At 43.4% G+C, this 17,615-nt stretch overlaps 1 protein-coding gene across 24 annotated transcripts in view; it reads left to right on the top strand.

The window, feature by feature from the left end:
- Positions 1-17,615, top strand: part of Jmjd1c (jumonji domain containing 1C) — a 162,155-nt gene extending 144,540 nt beyond the window's left edge. For all 24 annotated transcript variants that reach the window (XM_087596796.1, XM_087596784.1, XM_087596787.1 and 21 more), the window contains 8 exons: positions 2,928-3,096; positions 3,924-4,014; positions 4,771-4,901; positions 5,300-5,422; positions 9,255-9,394; positions 10,637-10,813; positions 16,029-16,160; positions 16,747-17,615. In XM_087596796.1, the coding sequence (XP_087452922.1) occupies positions 2,928-3,096; positions 3,924-4,014; positions 4,771-4,901; positions 5,300-5,422; positions 9,255-9,394; positions 10,637-10,813; positions 16,029-16,160; positions 16,747-16,836 (1,053 nt within the window). In that variant the 3' untranslated portion in view covers positions 16,837-17,615. The remainder of the gene's footprint in view (positions 1-2,927; positions 3,097-3,923; positions 4,015-4,770; positions 4,902-5,299; positions 5,423-9,254; positions 9,395-10,636; positions 10,814-16,028; positions 16,161-16,746) is intronic.

The following is a 17,615-nucleotide window of genomic DNA, read 5'->3' as shown; positions in this document are numbered from 1 at the left end:
TTTCTGCCATGGGGAAAAGAAGAACCTACAAATAACAGATTACCAAAATTATTATTTCCGGATTTCTGCTTTTGTTCAGATGTATGTAATTTTATAAGGGAGTAGAGTGTTTGTCAAATAGTTTTAGTTTAATGAGTAGATATGTATTAATAATATATTTATAAAATTAATTTGGGTTGGGGATTTAGCCCAGAGGTAGAGCGCTTGCCTAGAAAGCGCAAGGCCCTGGGTTCGGTCCCCAGCTCCGAAAAAGGAAAAAAAAAAAGAAAAAAAATTAATTTTTTTCTTGTTCTGATTTGTATTTCAATTATGTTACTAGAATGATAATTTACTAATTTATGTTATGTTAATTATAACTTGCTAGTTAATTTACTGGTGTGTTAATATTAAAAATCTTGGGTTGGGGATTTAGCTCAGTGGTAGAGCGCTTGCCTAGGAAGCGCAAGGCCCTGGGTTCGGTCCCCAGCTCCGAAAAAAAAAAAGAACCAAAAAAAAAAAAAAATCTTGATGAAAATGTAGATGTTTTTCCTTTTAATGTAGAGGAGTTTTAGGAATAGTATTTTTGTTTTGTTTCCTCTGTGTGTTGGTTTGTTTTTACCTTTAATAGGCTTTGGATAAAACCAAGGTTCATGCAGTATTCAAGTGTGTGCTTTTCCACTGAATGAACACCTTGACTTCATCAAATCTTTCTCCCAATTTTGGGTATTTGAGACAGGGTCCTATGTAGCTTTGGCAATTTCTGGAACTCACTGTGTAGACAAGGGTAGCCTTGAACCTACAGAAATCCACCTGCCTCTGCCTCTGAAGTGCTGGGATAAGAGGCTTGCGCCACCACACACCTGGCCTTCATTTCATCATATCTTAAATACAGAGTTCAATTATTTCTTCCTGCCCAGATAATATTGGTTTTCCTTATGATCAGAGTCTGACTTAATGCTTTATATGTGCTTCTAATGTCAAGTACTTACATTCATGAAAAATTATGAACAGACTGAGGGTATTAATCTTGCTTCATTTGTTTCTTCCTCTTTGAAAAATTACTAGACTTTTGTCATCTACGCATCATTACTATCTGTGTGCTCGTGTTTGCGTGCAGCTGCATGTGTACAGTGAGAGTTGCTGAGCAACTTTTTGGGGTCAGTTCTCTCCTTCTACCTTATAGATTTTAGGGATTGAGTTCGGGGCATTTGGCTCGGTGAAGGTCTTTTTCAGTGAGCCACTTCACCAGAAACACCATACAGTTACGAACACAACTAAGAACCATTTCCCTATAGTGATTCTCAGTCTTTAGTGAAAAGTTTGCTGTTCTTTGAACTTTTGCTAGTTGAACAAGGAAGTGGGTTAACACATGCTAGTGATTGCTTTAGAAGAGCGTGCTAAAGAAATTCACAGCTTAAGTATTCACAATGAAAGGTTCTTAAATATCAAGGAATTTTAACATTCATTGTAGGCAATGGCTCTGCTTGGGAATTTATTACAGAATTTATAGGAAAATAATAGAGGTGAGAGTTCTGATTAGGAAGTATTGAGGTATTTCAAAAGGATGATGGCAGTAACTTTAGAATTGTACTTGGAATTATTGTAATATGCCATTTATTTAGCTGTCTAATTTTTAAAGTAGGTAAACGGCTTAACTTGGGAGTACTTTTATCTAGGAACTGTAATTCGTGAATTGCCAGCAATAGTCACCTACTAGTTGGGCCTATCTTTGTAGCTGAACATGCTATTAACCGATGGAAACAATATTTAATGGAGCATTCAACTAAAGTTCTTGATGGGTTTGGTTTTTACTTTTTATTTTATGTGTATGGGTGTTTTGCTTGCACATATGTCTGTGCCCCACTTGCATGACTGGTTCCTGTGAAGGCCAGAAGAGGGCATTGGATCCCTTGAAACTAGAGTTACAGATGTGTGAACCACTGTGTAGGCACTGGGAATCACCTGCGTCTTCTGCAACAGCAGCCAGTGCTGCTAGCTGCTGAGCCATCTCTCCAGCCCTTTGTTCTGTTCTAAGACGGTCTCACTCTGTAGCCCCTGCTGGCCTGGAACTCATTGTGTAGACCAGAGGGATTGGGGTGAATCTTCAAAAGCTCCTTTGTAATTAAATTTTTAATTTGAGGCTTTTCTTTAATGATGAAGTTTTAAATGTTTTAGAAAGTTAATGTCTTGTAAGTCAGATTTTTAGTTTGTCTATAATATAGAACTATGTTATTGGAATAAAATCTGAATAATTTATCAGTTGAACAATTAAACATAGAAGTATTTCTATATAACTTATTAGAGTTTTTAGAAGTAGTAAATCTAAGGCAAGATTTATTTACAGTCAGTCACGAAGCATAAAGTATGATGTCACACCTGTTCTCAGTGTTGTTTTCCAGATCCTTCTAGAGGGCAGAGAAAATGTGTCTATAGTGTTGTAAATCCAGTGTCCACTGTATTTTAATCTTTTTTCCCCCAATGTTTCTGCAAATATTGCATAGTTACAAATAGTTTATAGAGTGTCTATAGAAAGTTTGCCTATGAATACAGCAGTCTCCCATCAGTGCAGCACTCACTTCTGAGAAGGACTTTCCCTGAAATGCTCCTTCAGAATTGCCATTCTGTCGGGTCTAGTGGCACACGTAAGTCTCTGCTCTCAGACACTGACGCTGGGGACTGCTGATGCCACATTGCAGAAGTCCTGTGTCAGAGTAGAAGTAGACCAGTGAATAAAGAAGAAAGAAGCAAATGAATGTCCCCGCTGCGGCATCTCCCAGTATTTTCGCTCACACGTGAGCGTCTTCCCAGTCCAGAGCTGTTGAAGTACCTCCGCTGTGCTCACATCTGCAGTAGAGCCGAACCTCACAGTGCCTCCACTTGCATGTACCCTGAAGCTTTGAAGTGTTTAGGCGCCTTTTAACTATTGTTTATTTGTGTTTATCCATAAGCCTGCAGTGGTTTCCGGTGTGCATAAGAAAATGAACGTTAGCTTGTGGAAGGCAGAATCAATTAGTCTGGATTTTGGAGACCACCAAGCTGATCTCCTCAACTGCAAAGACAGCATTGTTTCCAATGCCAACGTTAAGGAGTTCTGGGATGGTTTTGAAGAAGTGTCAAGTATGTTGTTTTTCACTGTTGTCTCACCCATGTAACCTTAAGATGATACCTTGATAATGCGACTTCATTTCTTCACCTGGGAAGCATCTCTCTCAGGAGAGAGACAGACAGACACACCTGGGGGTAGTGACATACAACTGTCTTAGCACTTGGTTAAGCAGAAAGAGACAGGAAGTTCTGGAGTCCTAGGTCATCCTTGGCTACTTAGTGAGTTTGAGGTCAGCTGAGCTAAGACCCTATCTATAAAAGACAAAAGATAATTTAGAAACAAAATAGTGGTTCATAATCCTAACTCTAGTCCTGATTATCTTTAACTTTGACATAACTTATGCTGTATTTCCTAATGGAATTTTGGTAACTCCCCAAGATTGTGGAAATTAAATTATATAGTTTAAGTTAAATACTTTGAAAATTAAAAACTATAAATGTAAGACTATTATTAAGAAATATAAATAATTCTGAAGAGCAGTTCCTTTTAGATACTGAAGTAGTTAATGCACGTCTCCCATATTAAAATCTTTGGGCTGGAGAGCTGACTTAGCAGCTCTTGGAGAGGTCTTGGGTTTGGTAGCTCACAGCTGCCTTAAGTAACTTCGCGTCCAGGAGATCCAATGTTCTCTTCAAACTTCCTTGTATATTTACCCATGCACACATAAACACACACGCAGTACATCTAAAATGTGTTAATGCTGCATGAATACCTAAGAAAAAGACCAGCCAGTGCCCAGGAAGCAGCCGTGTACTACAATTGATCATTGACATTCTTTCTCAAACACTAATAAAAAGGCCTAAGTTATATTTTCAATAACTAGCTTCTATCTTTATAGAACGTCAAAAAAACAAAGGTGGAGAAACAGTGGTGTTAAAATTGAAAGACTGCCCGTCTGGAGAAGACTTCAAGACCATGATGCCGGCAAGGTGTGTATGGCATGGGAAGTGAAGCTTGCTTGCTCCCAGCATTTGCAGCCACTACCATAACCATAGACAGTTGGTTTTGTTTCTGTTTTTTGTTTTGTCTTGGTTTTTCCTCAATAAAGAGAACTAACCAATAGGCAGAATTAAGACTATAGTCTCATCAAGGTGAAGACCTTGTACTGCAGGGGCGGTGTGCTGTCCAGTTGTAGGCCTCCCTCTTTCTGGGTCTTGTCCCTAGCAGTTGTGTTTCGGGAAGTGTAATTGAAGCATTAGTATGTACTGTACTGTACTGTATGCCCCCTCGTACAGTACATCAGTCGAGACTCTGGAGGGATTCTGGAATAGTACTGCCTGGTTTAAGGAAAGGGGATTATAGTGTCCTTCAGAACTGAAGAGCTTGGGGCCAGTCAGTGGTGCTGCACGCTTTTCCTCTTAGCCCTTGGGAGGCAGAGGCAGGCAGACCTCTAAATTCAAGGCCACCCTGATCTACAGATTGAGTTCTGGGATAACCAGTGCTACATGGAGAAACCCTGTCTCAAAAAACTCAAAACTAGGGGCTGGGGATTTAGCTCAGTGGTTAGAGCGCTTACCTAGGAAGCGCAAGGCCCTGGGTTCGGTCCCCAGCTCCGAAAAAAAGAACCAAAAAATAATAATAATAATAATAATAATAATAACTAAAAAGAAAAAAAGAATTTTGTACTTCGAAATATTTTAGGTGCAAGTTTATATTTTAAAAAACAACTATATTGTTACCTTTAGATACGAAGACTTTTTAAGAAGTCTGCCATTGCCAGAATACTGCAACCCAGAAGGGAAGTTCAATTTGGCCTCCCATTTGCCAGGGTTCTTTGTACGCCCTGATCTAGGGCCCAGGCTGTGCAGTGCCTATGGTGAGTATATGTTCACATTTCTCGGATTGAGACTGAGGGTAACAGACTTCAGCCCAGAAGCCTACTGTCCAGTGACTTCTTACTAAACCTGTTCTTTAAATAATATTATTGAAACCCTTTTTAATATCAAGTAATATTATAGGAATTGGCAACTTAAATAGTACTTCCTAACTCCTTGTGTCATTTCTATGTATTTTTATTCAGTTGTTTCGTACGTATGTATTTCCATTGATAGTTTCAGGGGCAAGCGTTTATAATAAGGCAAATAACCCAGGCTCGTAATTACATTGCTATGATACATTCTCGTCTGGGTGTAGTGTCTGGGGACTGTCACTGCACTGTGGTAATGGCCTCATCATTGTCGCTGTGCACTGTGGTAATGGCCACATCTCCCACAGGCGTTGCTGCTGCTAAGGACCATGACATAGGAACCACAAACCTTCACATCGAAGCTTCTGACGTTGTCAATGTTCTTGTGTATGTCGGCATAGCCAAAGGAAATGGCGTCCTCTCAAAAGCAGGTAAAGAAACCTACAGAGCAGCCACAGGTGCTGTTGGGGTACAGGCTGGCACAGGAGACGGGAGGGGATTCTGACCTTTGGCACTGAAAATCACTTTTCCTGTTTCTCATGTACAAGAAATAGTCATTTCAAAGGTGACTGTTTTTATTTGACCCTTTGCTTTTACTAAGTACTGTATTCGTGAATGCATTTTGTTAGCTTACTGGGAATTAGGTGCCGAATAGGTACCAGTTCCTGGGGATTTGAAGTGCCATTGTCTTTGTAAACATACACCCCACCCCACCCACATTGGATTCAGAGGAAAAGAGAGGCTTTGAAATACACGGGGCTATTTTCCTGTACTCGTAGATGTTACTCTTCATTCTCTAATAAATACACGGGCTGTTTTCCTGTACTCGTACATGTTACTCTTCCTTCTCTAATAAATACACAGGGCTGTTTTCCTGTACTCGTACATGTTACTCTTCCTTCTCTAATAAATACACAGGGCTGTTTTCCTGTACTCTTACATGTTACTCTTCATTCTCTACAACGTTGCTCTACCATCTCTCTGTCCCATCCTTTCGTATTTGACGTCATGGCTGTTACCCCTTTCCTCTCCACTGACTTCTCTTTAAAGTAGGTGGATGCTGCTTGGTAGGGATTATTGCCCACTAGTGGATGACACTGGTTAAAACTAAGAGCAGACTTGCAACTGTTGTTCCCTTCTGAGAAGTGAACGCTTTAGGGGCAAGTATTGTAACGGCAAATAAGCTAAAATTGTAGTTAAATTGCTGTGGGCAGAATATCTGCACGTTATGCGCCGTGTCCTATGCTCTCATTTCGCTGTTTCTGTACCTCGGCCGCCGTTACTCCTGCCCTCCAAACGCTCGGCCATTCCAGCACACTCAGGCTTGTCTGATGGACACATGGTTAGACAGTCAAGTCATTTCTCTCTCCTGTCCCTCGTCCTCCTGTGATGGGTGTGGACGTGTCACTGCCTCTTCCCATTTTGGACTTGGCTGCACTGGCCTGTCTGTCTGTGGCACTCCTGAGGGGACGTTGCCCGAGCTGTGGGTGTACCTTTTGCTTTGTTTTTCAGTGCCGCCTGGCTGTGTGGAGTGTACGGTAGAGTGGCTGAGCTGTGGGTGTCAGGGAGGGTCTCTACTCTCCGACCTTTGTATACATTGACGTGATGCTGCTCTCAGCTTTCTCGTCGCTTAAGACTTTGACTGCTTAGCTCCTTGACTTTCATGTCTCCCCCCAACCCTGTTCTGCCCACAAAACCTGGAGAATCAGTGACACATGAGGTTGTCGTCCCTAGGGCGAATGCCAAGGTAGAACCACTTTTGGCTCGGTTGACACATCTTTCCTCGAGCTGTGGTGCTGCCTCTTTTACGTCCGTCCACTGTCCGCGCCTGTGCCTGACGGCCCTGGTAAGTGTAGGACGTGCATGCGGTGCTCACTGGAGCCAGAGGAGGGCGTGCGATCCACTGGAACTACAATTAAACATGGCCATGTGAGTGCCAGGAAGCAAACCCAGCCTGTGCCTCTGTGAGAGCAGCCAGGACCCTTAGCTGTGGCCGCTGCTCTGGCTCTCTACTGTATTAAATGTCCCTCAGCATCTTTCTCGCTCTGAGGAGCTTGACACCTGCTGTTTGCCTAACTGGGTCTCTGACTCCTCCTCATTCCAGCCTCCCTATTCCTCACATCTCTGCTCTTTTGAGAAAACTTTACTTTGTTTACCATTCCATAGCTCTTAATCATTAGAGGTGTACACACAGGAAGGTGTTAGGATTACACTCCTACTTGAACATCTAGCTCGCTAGCTTACTTGAACATGCTGACCATGTAAGGCCCATGTTCTCCCCTTGCTATGGCTCTCCTGCCTCTTCATGTGCATAGTTGGGATTATTAATCTCATCCTATTAGAATTCTTCGTTTACCAATGGGGTTAACCTGCTCTAGTCAATCATTCTCACCCCACTGCTGCTGCATCCTCTTCTCTCAATGTTAAGGATCTGAGAGGGAAGATTGGAGTACCAGTCCATGAATTGAAAATGTACGTTTGTTTTAGTTTATTTTGGTATCGTATGGGTTTGGTTGTTGTTGTTGTTTGTGTTGAGGTAAAGCTTTGCTTGCATGGTTCTGTCTAGCTTTGCACTTGCTATGCAGTGCAGGCTGGCCATCAGGTGACATCCTCCTCTGTGTTGGGATTGTTTGGGTGGCTCCAACACATGGCCCAACCTGTAATTTTATTGAGAAGACATTTAAAAATATAAAACATTTTAATAGAGTTTTAAAGTAACCTAAAGAAGCATCAAATTCTCTGGTAAACTTACAAAGTTCTTTATTTTGTTTTTATTTCCTTAATTAGAGCGAAAACTTTTTCATAGCTAATCTCTTAGTGTTTTCACATTCTTAGGACAGCATTTATTAAATGTGTTTAATTTGTCTAGGTCTATTAAGATTCCATGAAGTCCTGACTTTTTAAACCCCCCCCCCAAAAAAAAAGTCCTGTTCTTAGTCTACCACACATCTGATCAATACTTGAATTAAGAAACCTTTGCCACCAGATTTGAATATTATAAGGACTGTGCCATCATAGACACTAGGGGACATATGGTATACCCTTCGGAAACACACTAGAGAGATGGCACAGTGGTTACCACCACTCACTGCTCTCCAGAGAACCCAGGTTCAGTTCCCAGCGACTCACAACTGTCTGTAACTCCACTTCAGGGCATCTGGTGTCCTCTTCCTAATTCCTGAGACAATAGGCACACATGGGGCACACATGCAAACAATCGCTTATATACATTTACCAACGTGGGAAAGTTTTCTGTAATTGTCATTGCGAGTGCCTAGAGTTGATACCAGATCTGGGGATTTCCAGTGTGCCACCATTTGACAAGGGTTAACTGACGTTTCCTTAGAACCTTAGCTTATGAAGAAGTCGATTTGCGTGCGATGACAGATTAAGCATAGCAAGGACAGAGGAGCTGTTGAACTCAAGCAGAGTATTGTCAGTAGTAACCAGCTCCTCTCACGCTAGCCCTCGCACGTACGTACCAAAGCTCATTACTCCCTTCATTGAACCCAAAGTTAAGGCAATGGCGCTTGTTGGCCTTACCCAGCAGTTAAAGGAACCAAACAATAAAAGTCAAAATGTTGTCCATTAAGAAATGCCTTGGGGCTGGAGAGATGGCTCAGTGGTTAAGAGCACTGACTGCCCTTCCAGAGGTCCTGAGTTCAATTCCCAGCAACCACATGGTGGCTCACAACCATCTGTAATGTGATCTGATGTCCTCTTCTGGTGGGTCTGAAGACAGCTACAGTGTACTTAGATATAATAAATAAATAAATCTTTAAAAAAAAAAAAAAGGAAAAGAAATGCCTTGAGTTTCTGACATTGCTCAGTCAGACAGTCGGACCATCCCTGGGACGGGGAGCAACTTTGTTTTCTCTTCTGAAACTAAATTTCTAGCTCAAGAGTAGATTTTCTGTCTCTGGAGCAAACAATCGTGAAATCATTCTTTCTCTTCCTGTGAACACATAAGTCTCACACTCAGGCCTTTGCTTCCCCTAACAATTTTAAACTTGTAGTAGGTTTAACAATGGGGACTGACCCCCGCCCCAAAGGGCATCCCTGTCTCTGTCTAGAGCTGAGACAGGAGAAGAGTAGCTTACAATCCAGGCTGTGTTGACTAGCAGGCTCTGCAGGTCTGGGCTACAGATTGAGACTATGCTGGGGGGCGGGGAGGGGCGTGGTGTAAAATAGAGAAAGGGCCTCCTGCTCCAACCCTCAGTTTACAGGACACTGACCCATTGACAATAATTTCCTGTGTTTCAGGAATACTTAAGAAGTTTGAAGAAGAAGAATTGGATGACATTTTAAGGAAAAGATTGAAGGATTCGAGTGAAATCCCTGGTGCTCTGTGGCATATTTATGCTGGAAAAGATGTTGACAAGATAAGGGAATTTCTTCAAAAGGTAGAACTGAGACATCAAAGCATCCCACTTCTACCGTGAGCGTGGAGTATCACTTAATTTACATTTTTCATTCTGCAGTATAAGATCATTTAAACACTTTAGTCTTTTTTAGTGTTTTGTTAATTTCAAAAGGCCCTTTATGTGGAACTGGAACAGTGGCTCAGTTACGATCTCTTGGTGCTTTCAGAGAACCCAGATGTGTTCCTAGCACCCAATGGCAGCCCACACCCATCTGTAACTCCAGTGCCACAGGACCTGAAACCCTGGCCTCTTAGAGCAGCAGGCACAGATGTGTGCACAGACACACATGTAGGCAAAGCACTCGAGCACATGAATGTAGACATAGTAAGGAAACCGGCTTCAGAGCTGCTGTCTCCTGGTTTAAAGCCCACTGTGGTTCTGCTCATGTTCTTGAGTGGATTTAAATAATGTTTCTGGGATCCATAGAAAGAATCCTTACAAATCACTACCTTATACCAGAACCCCTAAACGTGTTTCAACCTAAAACATAATTGTGCTTCTTAAATCCAGCTTTTCATTAACTATTAATAGTTTCTGAAATAGGTTTTTGATGGGTCAGGTCGCTGGGTTTGCAAGCATTCCTTATTTTTGTATGTATCCATATGGGCTTACGAAACCCATGTGCATGAGGTTTGGCCTTAGAGAGCAAAGGAGGAGGTAAATGTTAGAAGCTAACTGAACGGACGAGAGCGCCACAGTTGGGAAGTGGTGTGTTGATGTCCAGTGGCTTTCTAAATAATGGCAGAGCACTTTGAGACAGCTTTCCGTTCTGTAGCTCGGGCTGGCCTCCGACTCAGAGACAGCCAGCTGCCTCTGTCTCTGCCTCTGCCTCTAGAGGGCTGGGATACAAGATGTGATCCCGGATACACACAGCCCAGCCTTACTTTCTCAGAATTAAAGACAGTCATTAACTTTTTTCTTTGCTTTGAGACGTTCATTTTCATGCGTGTCAATGTTTTGCCAGCTTTCGTGTCTGTGTCCCAGTGTAGACAGTGCCTGAGGACCCCAGAAGGGAGCAGCGCAGTGTTGTGAGCTGCTGTACTGCTGCTGACAATCCAGCCTGGGCCCTCTGCCAGGGGAGCCCATGCCTCTGACCCCTGGGCAGCTGTGCAGTCCCTAGGCAGTGTTTCTAATAGTACGAGAGCAAAATCCTTAGACGAGGAAAGAAGCGCTCCCCCGTCCTTACCTTGGTGTGCACACTTTTATTTTAACCTCTATCAGGTTTCAAAAGAGCAAGGCCTTGAAGTCCTGCCAGAGCACGACCCAGTCCGGGACCAGGGCTGGTATGTGAACAGGAGGCTCCGCCAGAGGCTGCTTGAGGAGTACGGGGTGAGAGCCTGCACTCTGGTTCAGTTCCTTGGAGATGCCATTGTCCTGCCAGCAGGAACGCTTCATCAGGTGCGTGGTCATGGGGTTGCAATTGCCGTGTACTGAGAAGAACTGGCTTGTGGGGATTACTGTGTATAGGTAAAACTTAAGGAAGATGTTAGCTAAGAGCATCACCTCACCATTGCATTCCCATTAGAATGCTATTTATAGTATTTGGAAGCTAAAGCAGTTAGAACACTTGCAGAGCTTACACGGGTGAGCCTAGACTGTCAGTTTGTACGCTCCACTTCCAACAGACGGAAGAAGCCGGCTGCCGCTCATGCTCACCAACTTGGGAAAGAGCGTGGAAAGTGGCAAGGCTTTGAATTTGTAAGTGTCTTGCTTCTCTACATGCTAGTGTAATTCTAACATATTTCATGAAAGATAGTGAACAATTTCTATAGCTATCTTAAAATCTAAACTGATGCCGAGCATGGCAGTGATGACTGAAACAGGAGGATCACAAATTCAAGGCCAATGTGGGCTACATAGCATGGCTTTCTGAACAAGCAAGGAAGTAAAAAGAAAACAGGTGCAATCGTTGCATCAGGTAGACACGTGATTCTGGGAAGAATGGTCTAGAATACTCGATGGTGGTGGGAAATAAAGTATGTCAGGAAAACCTGAGATACCTGCCTACCCCGAAGAAAAGTTCAGTTTGCCCTCGTGTGTTTCCCACCGTTGTCTCTGCTGTCACTGTCTGTGCTGCATGTGTAGTAGTGACAAATACTCCTTAGTTTTCATAGTGGGCGCATTTTAAAAAGATAGTCAGATTCTTCCTTCTTAGATCTTAAATATCATTTGTGAGACTAAAATATCAACACCATAGTATGGCCTTGCTCTCCTAGAAAGTGTTGGTTGGTGTTTCTCAGGGACTCCTGATGGTTCAGGGATGTTAATCACTGTCATCCGTGTTGAGTTGGGATTCAGAGCCCCTCTCCCCCACATGTCACTGGTTTGCGCTGCCTCATCAGAATGTGGCTAACCGTGTACGCAGTGCAGACGACTAAGAAAACTGCCTGTGGTGGAAGGATGCATCAGACCGCATTGATGACAGAGAATAGGTTTACTTGGAGGCCCTTGTTTACGTGTCTAGCTTCTTAAGTATCTGGGTTATTGTTGCTGTTCTGAGTCTTTGGGCCAAGCGGGCCCCCTGTCAGCCTTCCAAGTACTGGCTTGTTTGAAATAGCCCTGCTCTGCAGACCAGGCTCTCTGTGAGCCCTGCATGCCTCTGGCTCCCGAGTGCTGGAGTTACAGGTGTGTGCCACGGCACCTCATTTCATTACGGCACGGCCTTGTAAATCTGTGTGTGTGTGTGTGCGTGTGTGTGTGTGTGTGCGTGTGTGTGCACGCGTGTATGCGCATAAGTGTTAAGCAAGTGAGGGCAGGCAATAGAGTTAGGGGTGGCTATTAGCTACTGCTAGGCATGCTGGGAACTAAGGTCCTCTGGAAGCATGGCAAGTGCTTTTAACTGTTGAGCCTTCTTTCCAGCTCGCTCCCCCACCCCGACCTCCGACCCCCACAAGTTTTCTGTTGGCCAACTTACAGCTTACTGAGTCAGTAATGACCTAGACCTTGGCTCCACCTTCTGCTTCAAGAGAACGCCTTCTTGTCCCACTTATACTGCTGAGGGGCTCACATCTGGAAGTGGGAGGAGGACTGTGTCCAGTTCCAAGCCTGCATTGACTACAGCCAAACCCTCTTTCAATAAATAGTAATAGTAATGGAATCATACAGTATTTTTTAAAATTATTGTTGTTTTGTTTGTTTTAAATCTTGGCTACGTGAGTACAGGTGCCTGCATCCCCTCCTCCTGGAGCTGGGGTTAGAGGTCACTGGCTTTCAGTAAGGCAGCCACTTTGACACGGGTGCTAGAAACTCCACTCACAGTAGTATATGTCCTTAACCACTGAGCCTCCTTTCTTACCTGTAGTACATACTCATTAACTCTGGCTTTTCTTTACAACAAATTTCAGAGTCATCAATAGTGTTTAGTGGCCTGTTTGGTTGCTAGTGAGCTGTGACATCATGGGAATGGGGGGGGGGGTGTTTCCAACTGCAATACGTTTAGGATTTTTTAGTTCAGACAATAAATAAATAAATATAAATATTTACATGTAGACTTCTATACCAACGTGGTCTTTCATTGGGTAAATATTGGCAGTGGGATTTGCCCAGTCAGATGGTAAATGTATGACTAGCTTTTAAGAAGCTTTTAAAATGGTTGTCCACCCTTTTCCGCACGGTGATGTCTGTTTATTGTCTCTGCTTCCTCGCTAGCATTGCTACTATCAGATTTACTTTGACTGTGGTTGTGGGTGGGAAGACAGGGACAAGGTTGAGCTGGTGTTTTGTCTTCAGATGGTCAGCAGTGCGATGACCGCCTCCCAGAGTGCTTCCCTCTGGAAGGCTTAGCCACACGGGTGCCATGCCCCACCCTAGTATTTCTGATCTTTGGGTCTGGCTGGGGCGGGACACGGCCTTCACATCTCTGTAGTCAGCGCTTGCTGTGGCCACCTGAGCCCTGTGACACTGCTTCCATGGGACCAGCACTGCCACTACAGCAGCCGACAGCAGCACGCCATGGCACTCTGGCCCCGTCTCGTCCCATCTAAAACCGCAGCTTGTGCTTTTAAACCGACAGAGCACATGAGGTTATGGGTATCCTTCGACAGGCCCGGGGCCTCGGCTGCAGTGTTCTGAATGCTTTTTAAATCTAAGAAAAGAGCCCAGACTAGAACAGAGCAGCAGAACACTGGCCTAGACTATGAGGGTCAAGCCTCCCTCCCCATCACCCAGTACCACAACAGGGAAAGAAACAGAAAGGAGAAGAGCATGAAGAGAAAATCTTTATTAATAAGTGTGCCCTAAGTTTCTTGACTGTTTTAGCATTGTGACTTGATATTTTTAAAAGTTGCAGCTTGTCTGCAGAAGAAATTGTCCAGGAGAAATGCAAAGCCTTCCCACATACTATTGTCACAGACAGCCAAACACTACATGAAGATAGTGACGAGCCTCTAAAGAGACCGCGTTCACACTAAACATGAAAGGCCGGTTGTCCTGCCTCCCGCCTTGTAACCACAGCCAGGACGGTTAATGACTTGGGTGGCTACAGAGAGGGCAGAAGTGGACTGGGAAGCTCACTGCTGTTCTGCTTTACCGCTGGATCCTTTAACTCTCAAGCCTTCAGCGAAATCCATCTCATAGGGTTGTTCAGAAACATATACTGTCCCGTAAGCATTAATAAACATTGTCAAGCAGCCGTACATTGTCAGTGCTGACACAGCCTCTCCGAGCTCTGGGCCGGGACACAAAGCTCCAAGAAAGTCTCAGTAAGGAAATGTCTGTCAGCACACAGCTAACCACCGGGGCGGAAAATGGGACAGTTCCTTCCTGACCACACCCAGCAAGAAGTACAGCCTTCTCAGAGACTGCAAAGTGAGGAGAAGGACAGCCGCAGCCCTCAGTGACCCGGGACCCAACACTTGAGGCAAGGGAAGATGTTTACCAGAGCTCACATAATAATGTGCAGATGCCCAGCCCTCAGCCTGGAGTGGTACACGTGTGCACAGAAACAGAGAAGGATGGCCGTTCCCAGGAAAGAGCGTAGTGACAGAAATGGTCCCAGATCTCAGACTTACTAGACAACTCAAAGAGAAAACCACAAGGATGGATGGTGGACGAAAAGAACCAGACATTGAACAAAATGAGAGCTACAACTGGTTTTAGGTCATGCTAGAGCTACACATACCAAAGGTAACATGCTAAGACTCCCAAAGGACTCACTCTCCCCACAGCATAAACATACCAAAGGTAACATGCTGAGACTCCCGACGGACTCTCTCTCCCCACAGCATGCCGGCCCTCAGGAAACGTAGGAGACCGTGTAGCTGGTATGAGAGAGTTAGTGTAGCAGTGTAGAGCATCTGTTAGACCAGACATCACAGGAGTTGGCCTCCTGTTGACTTGCCATTTATTGGCTGATTTGTCTTGGGACAGGAGCTGAGCATCTCATCCATAGTCTACTGTTGTGAATAGAGCATCTGTTCTACAGACATAAGGAAGGAAGGAGGACCCAGGGAGAATGGGAGGCCCACTGTTACTCTCCAGAGGAACCAGCATCCCAATGAGCACAGAAACAGAACGCTTACTTTATGATGCCACCAACTTGTCAATAGAGGCCCAGTGCCTGAGTTAAACAACTCTGCAGACTTCGGCAGCTGTTCAGGTGGTCATGTGTCCAGAGGAGGAGTTGTAGCCCCTCTGGAGCCCCATCCTCCTGTCATCAGTTAGCTCTGCCACACACAGTCTCCATTTCCCACTCCTATCTCCCTCATCTCACTCTTCCCGATTACATTTGTTTTGCAAACTTCAAAACTAGAATAAATGGAAGTGCTTAGTTTTTCAGTTGTTCCTTCTTTCCCAGGAATTTTTATAGCATTTTAAACCATCATTTGAAGACAACCTAAAGACAATTAAAAAAAAAAAAATCTCCTATTAGATCCTCTTGGGCCTTCCTCTGCTGTACAAAGCATTAAGAGAAAGCAGTTCTTAGGAACAAGAGTGACAGAAGTGTAACTGCTAAACCCATGGTCTAATGCTCACTGGCTTCTGAAGAAAACCTTTTATTCAACAACGTGATTTTGAAAAACTTAGACTAAAGTCCCCTGAGAGCAGAGGATCTCTTTAATTGGCTCACTTGAAACAAAGGCACAAATAAAAATTCTAGAACCGTTCTGAAACTCCTGTATGGCCAGTAGATTATGTGGAACTAATGTTCTGCCCCCAGTGCGGAGCAAATGAACTAAGTTGCATTCCCTTTCTTCTCTTGATCCAAGAGTTAATCTTGCCCTGACCAACAAGGGAATAGCAACAGCACACATCGGTGCTTGCTCCTTGCAGCCTCCCATACTGTTGTCAAGGAACACGTTTTTAATAGTCCACCTCACAATATTGATAAATTAGGATCATATTAGCCTCTCCAAAGGATTCCTGGAAAAGTCATTTGTTTTTATCATTTAAAAGTACTTCATTTACAAAGTCACTTCACCTGAAGCTTTTTGGTGACATAACTTTCTCATTAGAGTGTGGTCTTCCGCTCTGAAACCCATTTGATGTTCTGAGGAAATTCTCTGGCAGGATTGTCCTTTGTATTTACTCATTGTAGACAGCTTGGCTTTTCTGTGCTGCCACTGTGACCATCTACTCTAAAACTTGCATTTCACCTTTTTTCCCTTTTGAATAGGTACAGAATTTCCACAGCTGCATTCAGGTGACGGAAGACTTCGTCTCCCCAGAACATCTTGTACAGTCCTTCCACTTAACCCAGGAGCTGAGGCTCTTGAAGGAAGAGATCAATTATGATGACAAACTGCAGGTAAAGAGTGTTCAGACGAGATCCAGGATTGCTTTGTTTTTTGGTTTTGTTATTGGGCTTTTTTGGGGGTGAGAGAGGGTGGTTGATTCAGACTCAGAAAATAGGATGTGCGAACTGCAGCTAGGGCGGCTGTTTCTGTCTTGGCATAGGGTAACCACAGTCAACACAGCCTAGGACTAGGATAACCACAGTCAACACAGCCTAGTACTAGGATAACCACAGTCAACACAGCCTAGGTTACTGAATTTCCTGGCTGGTGCTGATATCCTGGGTTTTGGTGCTTTGAGTTTTTATGTTTCCTGTCTTAAGTTTGCTCCTCAGTTCCCTTAAAATTAAAGCTATCACTTTAAATGGGCACGTAGTGCTTGCCCTGCAGTCCCCACACTCAGCAGGCTGCAGCCAAGGGCTGCTGTTGAATCACTTGGGCTACAGTGAAGTCACGTGCGTGTGTGTCTGTGTGCGTGCGTGTGTGTGTGTGTTGTGTGTGTCTGTGTGTGTTGTGTGTGTGTGTATGTGTGTTGTTTTATATACAATTTTGATTTTGATCTAACAGCAGACCAGTGATTGCCAATACTGTCTCTTTTAGGTTAAGAATATCTTGTATCATGCAGTCAAGGAAATGGTGAGAGCTTTGAAGATGCATGAAGATGAAGTAGAGGACATGGAAGACACTTAAGTGCTTGGAACTGGGATATCCCTTGAGTGACACTAGGTCTGACTTAAGCTCCATTAAACCATCAGTGCCAAGAAATTCTCTTTGTAGTAATTACTTGCTACTGACACCACACCAGTATAGCATTGTGTCGCAGCCCTGCGATTCAGTGCTAGCTGTCAACCAAGCTGTGTGTAAAAGCAGCTCTCTAGCTGCTCCTGTACCATGTGTATATGATGTTTGTGAAGACGCCAGATTTAAAATGATGTATTTATTTTTGGTAAAAAAAAAAAAAATCTATGCTATATTGTTGATCAAGTGTAAATGTGCTGTGTACAGTTTAATAAAATAACTGATATTTTTCACTACATGAGACAGTTACTGTGAGACTAGGACACAAACACCAGCTGTTGCCTGCGTTTGGAAAATTGCTGGATTGCACAGCAGTCATGTCATAATCAGAAAATTACTGCCAAATAACTGTAAGATGTGTAAGATACAAAGTATATAAGTAGATACTAAACTCAGACACTTCAATATTTTGTTGAAGCTATTGACTGTACAATTAAACATTTTCAAAAGGTGTAATTTATTTAAAATTGTCTCATTTTGGTAAAATTTATGTGAAGTTTTAAAGCTAAATATTAAACTTAATATGCTATGTAAATATATACATATATCCATTTCAGGATGTATTTTTTTAAAGCGTTGGCTGGCTTTTGTTAAAGTGTAAGTGTTACATATGGCTTTGTACATTACAGTTGAAAGGGGTTTACATTTTCCATTAAAGACTTTATCAAGAA

Source organism: Rattus norvegicus, chromosome 20 (assembly GCF_021556685.1).
Source record: "Rattus norvegicus strain SHRSP/BbbUtx chromosome 20, alternate assembly SHRSP_T2T, whole genome shotgun sequence".
Taxonomy (NCBI): Eukaryota; Metazoa; Chordata; class Mammalia; order Rodentia; family Muridae; genus Rattus; species Rattus norvegicus.
The sequence above is the reverse complement of the archived record's forward strand: the minus strand, read 5'-3'. Positions and strand labels throughout refer to the sequence as shown.